The sequence below is a fragment of the Haliotis asinina genome, chromosome 2 (assembly GCF_037392515.1).
Source record: "Haliotis asinina isolate JCU_RB_2024 chromosome 2, JCU_Hal_asi_v2, whole genome shotgun sequence".
NCBI classification, from domain to species: domain Eukaryota; kingdom Metazoa; phylum Mollusca; class Gastropoda; order Lepetellida; family Haliotidae; genus Haliotis; species Haliotis asinina.
Window position 1 is genome coordinate 45,379,345 of NC_090281.1, and position 13,190 is coordinate 45,392,534.

The 13,190-nt window shown below is 39.3% G+C and overlaps 1 protein-coding gene across 1 annotated transcript; it reads left to right on the forward strand.

Moving 5' to 3' along the window:
- Window positions 1-202: 202 nt before the first annotated feature.
- On the forward strand, window positions 203-6,259 carry LOC137271831 (C-type lectin domain family 6 member A-like). The gene is made up of 4 exons (XM_067804228.1): window positions 203-529; window positions 1,974-2,055; window positions 3,178-3,345; window positions 6,045-6,259. The coding sequence occupies exons 1-4, from the start codon at window positions 203-205 to the stop codon at window positions 6,257-6,259; spliced, it is 792 nt and encodes a 263-aa protein (XP_067660329.1).
- The last annotated feature ends 6,931 nt before the right edge of the window (window positions 6,260-13,190 follow it).

The window sequence follows — 13,190 nt, forward strand, 5'->3', positions numbered from 1 at the left end:
AGCGTCCAGTTAGTCAGTGACGTACAGTGCGTATCCGATTGTCCTATGAAAATTTAATATTAAATTGCTGATCTGTTAAGAAACGCTGACAGGGACGTCATTAATCAATCATATGTTTCCAACAAGGTAAAGACTTTTTGCACTATTGTGGACTACAAACATTATTATTAACCGTAATCCGGACCTTATATCACGTAAGAAAATGAGCGGGTTTGTGTATACAGCCTTGTCGGACCTCCTCACTCTTTATCTGCACGTTTGTGTTCTTTTTGCTTCGGAACTGTGCAACCTAGGCTTGGAATTCGATTACGGGTATGTCCTGACATCATCTTCGTTCTATTCTGTGAAACGTTCATCTGTTTACGCCTGTGCAGGAATGTGCAAATCTATGCGGCTATGTAAGTCTATTAACTTTAATCTTGAAGAAAAAATGTGCTACCTGAACATTCAAAATGCAAAGAGAGAGAGACAGGCGTTGCTTGTGGAGGATCCCTTCTTCGTTTACTCCGACAAATCGCGGTGGTCGAAGGTAAGACTGAAGCCACGTTTGACTGTCGATTAATATCCTCGATTTTCTTCGATCACTTGATTGTCTGGTTTGTTTACAGGCCGCAGTCGCGGGACTGCTGCTGTGGGGAAAAAATAATCAACAGTTTTTATACACTAGTGATGCTAATAGTGGGTGCTTGTAGTTTTCCCTTGCCCTTCATTCGTAGTTTTCGCCAAATGACGTAAATAATCCAGACAGTTTACACTCTGGCATAGACGCTTTAGAATCTCTACGTGCATAATATATGACCAGTGAGAATTTTTACTTATTTTTGTTTGTTCGTTTGATGAACGATATCGACCAGACAGTACAGTAATTTATATCTTACTAATCGTTTATCATATAAAGCCTCATTTGACAATATTCCAACCACTGTAGTCCTTTTTCTAGCGGTCTGTAAACAAATTGAGATAATCCACTGATTGATGCAATGAGCGTCCTACTGGGGTACGATGGAATGCATCAACTAAGTCAGTGAGAACTTCCATCCAATCCACCTTTATCGGTTCAGATGCGGGTCATACGACAATCACCGGAAACCATACACTCCGAGCTCGTTGTTGTTTAATCATCTCAGTAATTTAAACATAATTCATCACGGAGAAGGAATGACACAGAACACTTATCAATATTCAACTACCACAAATCGAAGAATCTCATTGGTGTCAATCGACAGACTGATGCCTGCGATCGATATTTTCATTTGAAGATCGAAACTGACACTGGCTGAGATGTCATACAATGATGATACTCGCGAAATGTTGATACTGTCTTCACTCATAGGTATCCCCAGTATACAACAAACACACGCAAAGGCACGACAATTATTCATTTGTTATTCTAGTAAATTTGAAATGCCATTGTAAGTGTCGAATGCCCCAGTAAGTGTCGAATGCTCCAGTAAATATCGAGTTCATCAGTAAGTGTCGAATGCCCCAGTAAGTGTCGAGTTCCCCAGTAAGTGTCGAATGCCCCAGTAATGGTAATACCCGTTCACTCACTCACTCACTCACTCATAGATCAAACTAGTAACACTATGGAGAAGGTTAGTGAGTGAAGGTAGTTTTCTGTTACACTTCAAAAATAATGATGTCATCTCGAAGCGAGAAAATACAATTATTATCCTACAAAATGTAAAGTCCAACTATTAGTTGAAAACGACCCTACCAACACTTAAAACTGTCATTGAGTTAGAGAAAGAATTTAGGTTTAAACCCCACTCAGAAATATTCCAGCGGATTTCTGTTAATAATCGAGTGTGGACCAGACAATCCAGTGATCACAAGCAAAGTCATAGATCTAAGCAAGTGCGATGCGATGTGTCAGCCGAGTTAGCAAACTTGGCCACCCGATCCCGTTAGTCGCGTCTTACGACAAACATGTGTTGCTGAAGACAAGTACTAACACAATATTTCACTTTTAGAAAATTGCTGGGCCCTGCGCTAATGTTTGGTGCAAGATTTCCAAACCGTGTACTGTGGGGAGAAGCGGACAAGCCAGATGTGGTAAGACCTTTATTATTATTAAACAGGTATACTAATCAACGCTGAACTCACATGTAATATATTGTTTCTCATAATATTTAAACTTGGATCTGGATATAATGTACGGGCCGGATATTAAAAAACGCGACAAATGATAAACATGTAGCTGCTTTTGTGATATATTTTTTCTACGTAATAATTGTCAACCTTAATCAAGCCGGTTTGCTATGTACCGGCCTCGCGATCGTCATTTAGTTTGACCTAAACCATACTCCCCCGTACTGGCTTGCGTGTGTGTGGTGTGGTGTGGTGTGGTGTGGTGTGGTGTGGTGTGGTGTGGTGTATGTGTGTGTGTGTGTGTGTGTGCGTGCGTGCGGGCGTGTGTGTCTGTCTGTCTGTGTCTCTGTGTGTGGTGTGTGTGTGTGGTGTGTGTGTGTGTGTGTGTGAGAGAGAGAGAGGGGTAGGGAGAGCTCGAGAGAGAGCTCGTGTCTGCCTTGTAAATTTCACTCCAATTGCCGTAAGTGTGGGGTATCAACTTAACTGTAATCTTCAGCATTTCACTATTTAATGCTCGTTCTCACGGAAAATATGAATGTCAGAAATATACCTTTAACTTTGGTGAAGTGGTTGTCTGTGTTGGCATGTTGAACTGTCAACAGATTACGCTAAGCTACAGAGTATGATAGATTATTAGTTTGGTTACCGTTTTTGTTAATTGTTTAACGCCACAGTCAACAATAAACCAGCTAATCAAGTCAGGCTAGTGATCTGTTAGGTATATTTGGTTTTTTTTGTGTGTGTAAAGTAGTAAAGTATAAGGCTATGAAACTATTATGCCACCAGACTGTGCTGGAACTCTCGGTGATGTGATACGTTTGTCGTATGTCGTATTTTTGTCGCTGCTTTCCATCTGCGGTCTATAAATAATCAAGTTTGGACCAGACAATCTGAAAAAGCTATACGATAGCATTTGTAAACCAAGTCAGCGAGCCTTCCCACTCAATCCAGATAGTGCCGCATGACGTCATGTATATGGTTCTGAAGACCAGTTCTAACCCGGATCTTCACCGAGCTATCGGATGTGTGCATTCGGGCATGCCATCCTACACACAGGAATATACACCTTGAGTTTCATTCTTTCAGGTACCTTATTCTTTCAAGACTTCGATGCCAATATAGAATATGAATACGTCTCTGTAAATAAGACTTGGAATGATGCGAAGGGATACTGCGAAATGCGGGGCAGCCATCTCGCGAAAGTCGACACTGTGGAGAAGGTCTACTTTCTTGAAGGGATTGCAAACATTACAGGTATGATCCGAAAGATTGCAGCCTTACGAGTCGATATTCAGATTCAAACATAACGTTAATGTTGTAACCTGTGCTAAATCATCAAACAAGTAATTTGATACAATCAACAGGGTTATTTTAAAATGAAGTAAGTGCACAAATCATTGCATTTTAAGTAATTGTTTCTACGCTAAGTTTGTTTTTTTCAGACTTCTTAGTTGTTAGTTGTTAGTGACACACAACTGCATGGAGGGCTAAATTAGCATGGTTGACACACATTATCGCTTGAGTGAGTGAATGTAGTTTTAGGCCGTTTTAACGATATTCCAGCAATGGTACGGCGGGTGAACAACAGACATCGGTTTCACACATTGTATCCATGTGGGGAATCGAACCCGGGTTTCACTGGCTATCCCACCGCCCCCATTACTACAGGCATGATAGCAGCAAAGGAGACAAACGATCAGTTTCTTCTTTGATCAATTTCAATTTGTTTCTTAGATTTATTTTTTTTATTATTCTAAACATTAACACGATTTTGCATGACAGTGCATTCAGGATGATACGTTTTTAATTGAGCATTTCATACAGTTTTATCAAACCTTATTGAAGAAATCTCTATTACATTGGATGACAGAGGTACACTTGGTTAACTTTCAGTGAGCTCCGGTGTAAACTGGAATGTTGGTGGGTAGTTACGCGAGGATAATTGCAAGGTTTAAGGGATTGTTATTTTTCGATAAATAGCAAGAAAGAACAATTTCTTTAAATATTGCTGACGGTTTTTGCATATTGTGCGATATCAAGACTTTCTAAGTATTGCCAAATAGGAATCACCTTGTTGCAATAAGGATCAATGTGCTGATTTATGCTAGGTTTGGAAAGCAATGTGGCATATCAATCAGCATAGAACCATGCTTAGTGTGTGATCATCATTTGCATAAAAAACGTAATGAAAACGTTTGATACGGTCTGGAAACCCTAGTTCACAAGCAACAATAAACACCCGCAAATTTAGAAAAAAAATTAAAAATGAAAGACTCGGAATCAAGCACATGGAACTGAAGACAACTACAGCAGTTACCACAAGCTGGCAAGGAAACTCTAAAATACAGTTTTTGAAACGCAAAAGTGCCTTACTTGTTGCCAACTTTGGTGAAGAATTTGTACGGTTTTCCGGATCTACTCCCAACACACCCATTTTGCTGTTATTTTTACTCGAGGAGTAAATGATTACACGAGTACGCGAGGAGTTATCTCCCTTGATGAAATGCACGTTGGACAATTTGGCTGAAAACAGCTGTTCGCCTGTTTGGAGAGACTGCGGAAGATAAATCACTATGAGATAACTTAAGAGCAAACGAAGTAAAACGATATGTTTCACACAGATTTTGTTTAAAGGCAGGACAAATTCACAAAGCAGAAATCGTTTGAGATAACGTCAAGGTTTCGAGCTCAGCTACGTTTTTTGCCACAACAACATTGCCAATCCACTCCATAACTTTTAATCTGAAAAGGTAAAAATACTACCTAGATATTACAATGTCAGTCTGTACAAATATAATACATACTGAAAGAGTATGAGCAAAACATGCATAAAAACTGACGTGATTGCACATGGAAACGAGATTTTATAACGCTTCATGTTCTTGCGTCGAGTTCCAGATGGCAGGTGGACTTGTTATATTTTACACATCAGAAAATGATAAAAAAATTTCAAAATACACCCAGTTAAAATCTGAGCAAATTCAATCAGGCATCTGACATTTAAATCAGTTTCATGTCGTCTCAACGTCCCAGATATAGACTAGTGGATTATTTTACCTTTCTCCCAGCCCTTTTTGTCTCAGCAGGCGGTTGATGGACGGCATGAAGTGGTTGCATCAGACTTTGAACCACGCTTCAAAACACTGGAAGTTTTCAGTCCAGAACAGCGCCAATTTCGGTAAGCTGGTCTAACTAGGAAACACAGGCCACGTCCATCTACCACTGGTGGTGTGCGCAATCGGTGCACCACCGATAATCCTTCATCCGTTACAGTGAGTGAGTTGGGTTTTACGATGGTTTTAGCAATATTCCAGCAATCTTACACCGGGGGACACCAGAAATGAGTTTCACACATTGTACTCATCTGCTCAAGAATCATTTGTTTTTCAGGTCCAGGGTTCGCCCTACACATCTATTTTTGGAAGTCACCATGACTTTCAAAATTATTTTACGAATCAAAGGCAGATTTTGAAAAGTTATGTGGCTTCAATGGTATAACTTGAAAATTGACAATTGTTGCAGTATTAAACATCTAAGATTGGGTATCGATATAGATCATTTAGATGGATAATCTACTATCGATCGATTTTTGATAAACATCGTCGATGTAACTTTGAGCAAAATTTCCGAAAACGTCTGAAACACATGAATATATTTTACATTATTGGTGAGCTAGGACATGTGTTGGCATGGATTGTTTACAAAACTGCGTCCTGAAGGTAATTTAGAAACAGTCCGTCAATATAGTCTTTAATTGCAAATTTTATACTGAGTAATCATGCATCTTTTCTCTCACAAACGTTAATGTACGATATAATCGATAACACAGTTTTATATCGATAATCATGACAATTTTAGCCAGTCAAGTAAGTAACACGCCCACAGTTACAATCTCCCTTAAAACTGTTTTGTTTGGTGTTGATGTACATGTATTTGCTTCTGACTTTGTACAGATTTAAATGAAACCGAAATATTCCTCGGCGGCTCAGTGAAGGACTATGCAGGAGACTGGAGATGGCAAGATGGATCATCGTTCCAGAACGTAGACTTCATAGTTGGGGAACTCACAGGGAACGAGGGAACTTGTCTCTCTGTCACCTTCTCAGTAGGATGGAACGACCCAAACTGTCTGATAAAGAGACCATTCATATGTGAGAAAATGATGTAAAATGTTTGATGAGCAATACTCAGGGTGAGAGATCGGACGATGGACATAAAAGTAGGCATTTATGAGAAGAATTGGGTATTCATTATTTCTGAATTGTTGTAAAGCTGCATATGCATTTCTGTGTTGACTATGGAATACGAGAAGGGACATTGTCGCGCTTTGGTTAATTTTCACCTCATTTTGCTTGTTTTTGAGAGAGCGACAACGCGACAATGCGACAACGCGACAATGTCCCTTCTCGGATTCTATAGTTGACTGTGGTATTGTGTAGCATTCATCATCCTGATATATTTCATGTTATAAAATAGTCTCCATCCTCGGAATGTGAATACGTGTATGTAATTTGAAATATTGCCATCTGAATAATGTTATCTGAGAAACGTAAGTATCAGTTTCACAGCTTGAGATAATAGTTTGAGGGTGATTTAATGTCTGGCATCTCAATATTCCTGTTTAGGTTGTGTTTTCACATTTTTAAATCGTGCTTGAATGTTATGAGAAGTTGTTTGCTTATGAGTTTAATCAAGTTTCTTTGGTCCCAGACTTTGTCCCTGATTTCTTCACCGCATTATTTTTCATGGCAATCGTCGATGCATGTTCACTGTAACTATCAATTTTGTCGTAATATTGTGTTGTTGACAGGCCTGACAGGGCCATATCGTGAGAGGTTTTAAAACCCAGATAGATGGGTCAAAGTGTCATGCTTTCAGACATAATAAGTTCCATACCATCAGCAAGAATCGGGACCGAGTGGTAAAGTAAACTAGGATATTTAGTTTACGGTTTAGCTATCTTCATGGTATTTGTCCACTTACAGGTAATATTTGATTAGTTGGGGATAATGATGATACGCTTTGTAACGTGTGTAAGTCTGCACACAAGAACGGCGAAAATAGATGAGTAATAGGATCGATGAATACGTGAACCATTCTCGCAAGCCATGTTGAGAGTCTTCAGGTCGTTCTGCAACAACCTTCAATCCCTTGGAAAGAACCTTGAAACGGTTCGTAAGAACCTTGAGCCCTTTAGTTCAGATCCTCTTGAGCTTCAAGTAAAAGATTTCAGGTCGTTGGTTTAGGTCATCGTTGGTTTAGATGTAAGATGGCGTACAATTATGGCATTCAGATTGTTGTTTGCAGAAGTTAGTGTTTCAGTTACCTTTCAGAACTGCGCGCCATAGTCACTGGTTGAAATAATCTCAGCGACCACCCGCTCACTGCTGATTTGTGACAGTTGCTTTTTTATCAACTGAATTATGTTTTCAAATACCCAAGTTCGAAAAAGGATGTATGAGATTTGTTGTTTGTGAGACATTAGAAAACACGTGGCGTCTTTATGTAGGATGTTTATGGTTAATGATTGGGCACATTGTAGAGGGGTAGTTTATTGATTGAACAAATCATTTCTATCTTAAAAGATGCGTGGAACTTCTTAAATAAATAAGACATTGTTATGTGATGGGGATGTGTTTAAGAGTATAATAGTTGTGTTCTGGGCGTCTCCAGGGTTTCTGCGACTCAAGACAAGAAACATTTATATAACGCCGTTTGTGATTATGTGTCTATTTTTAAGTGGATCCTTTCTAGGCAGTTTTTGAAAAACTGTTGTTCAGATGATAGCATGAAATAGTGTCATGGTTTCAAACTGTTCAGAAGATAGCATGAATTACTGTAGCAAAAAGGAAGAAGAGTTACCCGAGATCAATGCTGGGCAAATTTATATTTACTCTCCAGATTACTGTGTCGTAGGATTATCACTATAGCATTATAGAATTATAGCAACGATTACATAATGAGCATGCATTTAAGCGCCTAGTAGCAATATTGCGGATTAGAACCCACCTTAGCTCTATTACTTAGATCAACTTACTTTCGTGAATTTCAAATTTAGATAAATGTATTTTATAGAATAAATCGTTTTTCATTATGGTTGAATTTTTTTGTAAGGAGGAAATGCCTGAAAGGTTTAGTGCTGATGTTCTACACATCGAACTTCATGACACATTCGTGCAATGATTACTGAATGCAAAACTTTGATCTATGGGACAAATAATAGACAAATATCGCTTTTAGCAATATTCCAGCAATATCACGACATGAGACACCAAGAATGGGTTTCAGACACTGTACACAGGTGGGGAATCGAACCTGGTTTTTCGGCGTGACCAGCGAATGCTATATACCCCTCTTCCACTGACTATCGGAGTCTCACCTGATGCTCATCTCATCCCAATTTTGCGAACATTTTTGCGTTCCGAGAGCTTCGGTGAAAATTCACCCGACATCTTTTTGGGTAAAATCCAGCAGAGATCCAACACTGATCCGGTTAATCGGATGCAAGACTGGCAGCGTTCCGATATCTGTCCGCCATATGCATCGGCAGCGTCAGAATGGACTGGTGTCGGATTGTAATTCGAGGGTGACCTGACACCAATCTGACATTTCCAACACTCTCCCGACACCAAACCAAACCAATCGGTTACTATTCGTAGGGTAGTCGTACACTGACACAATACTGGTCGGATTTCTTGCCAAAATCGGCAGACGAATATACGAGTGGGTTGCACTTTCCGACGATACGGAATATCGTTATGGATATCAACGCCCTCGCAATGCTGCACCAGTGGCCTTTATTTTTATGTCGCCGCATCAAACTATGCACCATCATGCAATGACCCTTGACTCTTCCTGAGAAGAAGGCACAGAAGTCCACGTCGTTATTGGGTTAGACTACAAGCTGATAGAAGGATGTTATATGGACACTGCTTCAGACTCATTAATAAAGTGAGAATGAGATACAACGGCATTCTTCAGTTTCTTGAGAGCTACGCCAGAAATGTTTGATGAAAAGGCCCATGAAAAGTGTTACCAATGCCAGGAGAGCTCTTGAACCTGGTCTGGAAAGTTAGCCTGCACCCTAAGGACAGACAGACGAACAAAATAGTTTATTTATGTATCCCGTGAATGTACGTCAGAGATGGCAGTGGTAAAAGAACATAGAAAAATACAAGCACAAGTCCAGTTGACCAATGAGACACACTAGACAATATGTGCATAAAATGCATAAAATTATAAGATTAAAACATAAAGGAGTACCTGGCAAGTAGAGGCACTATACCTTGTAAGTCGCTCTTTGCCTTCTCTCCTCGAACATTTCTGTTCTTTCTTGGACCCATCTTGAGGATCTTGGATCTGTAGTGTCCGTGAAGTGTCTGCTGACCGCCCTTTTGTAGACCGTTGGCCATCAGATGTGACCGCTTGCTATGCCATATGTGTCGGATGGCATTTGACTTTTTGAGCGATTCGCCACCGATGTCACAACGGATAGCAATCGGATGGTGCTACATATAGGGTCACCCACCGTTGAGAATAGAATTTGCTAATGGGCTGCTATCAGACGCTTCGGGCAGATGACAGATGCACTCAGATGAGCGTCAGGTGACTATTGATCATTGGACACTCGCCGTCAGACGTCGCCTCGACACGTCCGATAGTTGCACAACACGAATCTGACACACATCGGAACGACTCGACACTGACTAAATTTGAAGTCGGAAATAGCGTCCGTAGGCGAACGAAACGCTGAGCTTAGCTCCTTTATCGGACGTTTTCGCAGGATCACGCCCGACACGCCGAGCACTGACGAAAAACACACATCGGATTCATCGGACTGTGATACTCGTCGAAGGGTTACCTGAAGGGTTACCTGAAGGTGAGTGACCCATGAGCCAGAAATGTCTGTGGAATGAGGGTGTTAACACCTAGGGCACCCCACTGTTTCCAGACCGATAACTGGGTTGGAACTGGTTTTCAACAACCCATCCTTGCACGAGGCGACTAACGGGATCGGACGGTCAGGCTCGCTGACTTGTATGATGCATATTATCTTATCATAACTGCGTTGATCCATGTTCATGTTGTCAAACATTGAATTGGTTATCTCAAACTCGATAATGTACAGACTGCAATGGATACATTGGATTATGGAGCCTTGAAACACCAGAGAAAGGCATCCAGTATAGCCTGATATTCATATAAATGTTGATACTATTTTCACTTTTCCCGTTTAATTGTTCAAATCGATTGACCACAATGAAATAAAGAATTTTCTCAAATATGGATTTATGCACCGAATGTTAATCATATCTGTTATAAGGTGACCTGTGAACATCCTGGCTAGAAATGGTTTTCAACCCATGCTTGTCGTAAGAGGCGACCAGCAGGATCCGATGTCCCATTTGCGTAGCTTGATGGTCATGCTGTTGACGACTGGATTCATTTAGAATTAAACTTTTATTTTCATACAATAATTCACAACATATGTTGGTAACACACATCGTAGTATATCAGTCATTTCGACTATTTTTTTTATTTTCATACAGCAGTTACCATCTCATGTTAAAACAAACATCATTCATTTCGAGTTGTAGCATGTTGATCATGATGTTGATCACAAACCATTTGAGTCTATATAATAGACTATATAATTGAGTTTATGCTATAAGCCAAAAAACGTTACCATCCTAGGTTTATCAATCTCTTAATTACCGTCAAAGATATATTAGAGTGTTAGTTGTTATTTCACAAGAAAGCTTATAAATAAAGATCACATGCAACGTAAAACACAACTTTCCAGATTCTGATACCTTTCGGTATGCACTTACTGAAACAAATCATAAAAAAATTCCAATTCATCCTATAAAGTTGAATAAAAAACGCGATGAAAAAAGCCCTAGCTTGAAACAGTATGCATGCCCAGAGTATGAGGTCGTGAGCAGTAGTCTAGTCTGGTTTGTGTGCACAAATAAAAGTAAATAATCTACTCGTTACTTAAAAAAAACTTGTTGATTGTGGTAAGCAGTCTGTGCCACAGAGAAAGCTCAGTGTCTGGTTTATTTACATCTATATGTTTGCCTCTGCTAAAGACAACATGCAGTACACAGCTTCAATCATTGACCACGTGCAATTTGAACTTAACACCTATCAGACTATACGACATAAAGAAAATATATTGATTTATGACTCGTGTACCCGAGTCCCGTCTCTCCCACATTATGTAATTAGGCACGTGTGATACACATGACATGTTTTTATGTCTGTGGGTTGCAAACTAACTACATTCATTTTTTTCGGATTATTGGATCTGACGGAAACTGGTGCAAACTCGTGTCAGTTTCAAGCCATGCTTTGTACTTGGACGAATGACAGTTTGCAACCATGCAGTTGTTTACCATCTCTGCTGACATGATTTTTGGTTGGAACAGGCGCAAATTCAGAGAACATGTATTTTCAAATCCTAACATCTCTATATACATTCTTCATGGATAACGACTTCTTTTAGTGTATATGATTTTGTTTGACAACAGTATATGAATCCATACTGAAACGACGCATCAAGTACACAAAAAGAAGTTATTATCCATAAAGAATCTTACTTTCTTGTGACTCGCCATACTTCAAAAATGCCCATCAAACAGATCATCTTTCTGTACTCACAATGAACCCTCAGCATATCAGCAAATGAAACAGTCAATCGGAAGCCGTCGTTACACTTGTGTGCACATCCACCCGCTATGACTGGGTTCGGTCTCCCGAGGGCTTCGTTTCAGGGGAAGTACAAAATATTGCACTTTTGAATCGCGATTGTACGCTTATAATTTTGTTTATTTGATTTTTAAAACATTTTTTTATATGTCATGAATAAGCGATTTATGTGTCTTAATTATGTTTGATTTTTTGGTTGCATGTGACCTTTAATAACCCAACTTTATGAACACCACGAGAAAATACAACACTCGCATTCATATTTAGGTGACATGCAACTTTTCAGAAGAGATATACTAACTGTTCTGTTTTCAGCCATGCCCAAATAAACCAATAAATATGATTTAGATGTCCAAAAGAAAAGGTGAAATAAAATTCTTCTTTCAGACAATGACTGAAAGTTTAAAGTCACCATTTTGCAACCATTAAACCAAACAACAACCGTTGCAGACTGTGCAAAATTGAAAAAAGAAGCATTCCAATGACTTCAGTGTTTTAATACATTTTCATTTACGCTAGTGAAAATTCGTAAAACACTGCGAGAATGTCTAAAATTATGTTTGTTGACAAAGTAATTTGTTGCAAAGTAATATTTTTCCATTTTCAACTTACAGAAATCAATATCAATCGTCAAAACGTAGAAATATTCAAGCATTTGCATCAGTTGCACTTGTATGATGATTCTACAGGTGTAAAGAAAGACTAGAATACATGGTATAACACACAAGGAAGAGAAATGTGCCACGATTATCAACTGAAATGAGAGAAATAGCCATTGGGATTGTGCAGATGGGGTCGACATACAATGCTTTTGCCAGCACCTTCAGACGGTTGTAAGACTTATTCAGCGCTACAGAGAGACTGGGGTCACCATGGACAGACCAAGAAGTCGACGTCCACTCATCACAACGTCAGGTGAAGATAAGTACATTGTGGAAGGAGGGGAACGTTTATTTTAGTTTTGTTGTATGTGTTGTCGCAAGGAAAGCCTGGGTCTTGGGTAATATCGTATGAAAAATGTACTGCACACTTTTTACTTTCTAGTATATATTTTACATCCTTCTCGGACCCCCCTGAAACAGATTCAGCAATAAATGTGAACAGAAATTAACAGCATCAAGGCTAATAGGGTAGCATTTCCTTATAATCCTGAATCTTAGTCATACGCAATCTCTGTATGATTTGTGATGGAGAACTACATGGGAGGAAGGAAAGGAATGTTACATCCTACATATATCCAGAAATATTTTATATTTACACCTGATCACGATTCATCTATATTATAAACATGCGTTTTTTCTGCAGGTGTATAAGCAATAAATGTATAAAAGATGAGTGAAAGATATTTCTTCTTGTCAACACTCCTTTATCTGCACAAGATCTTCAGG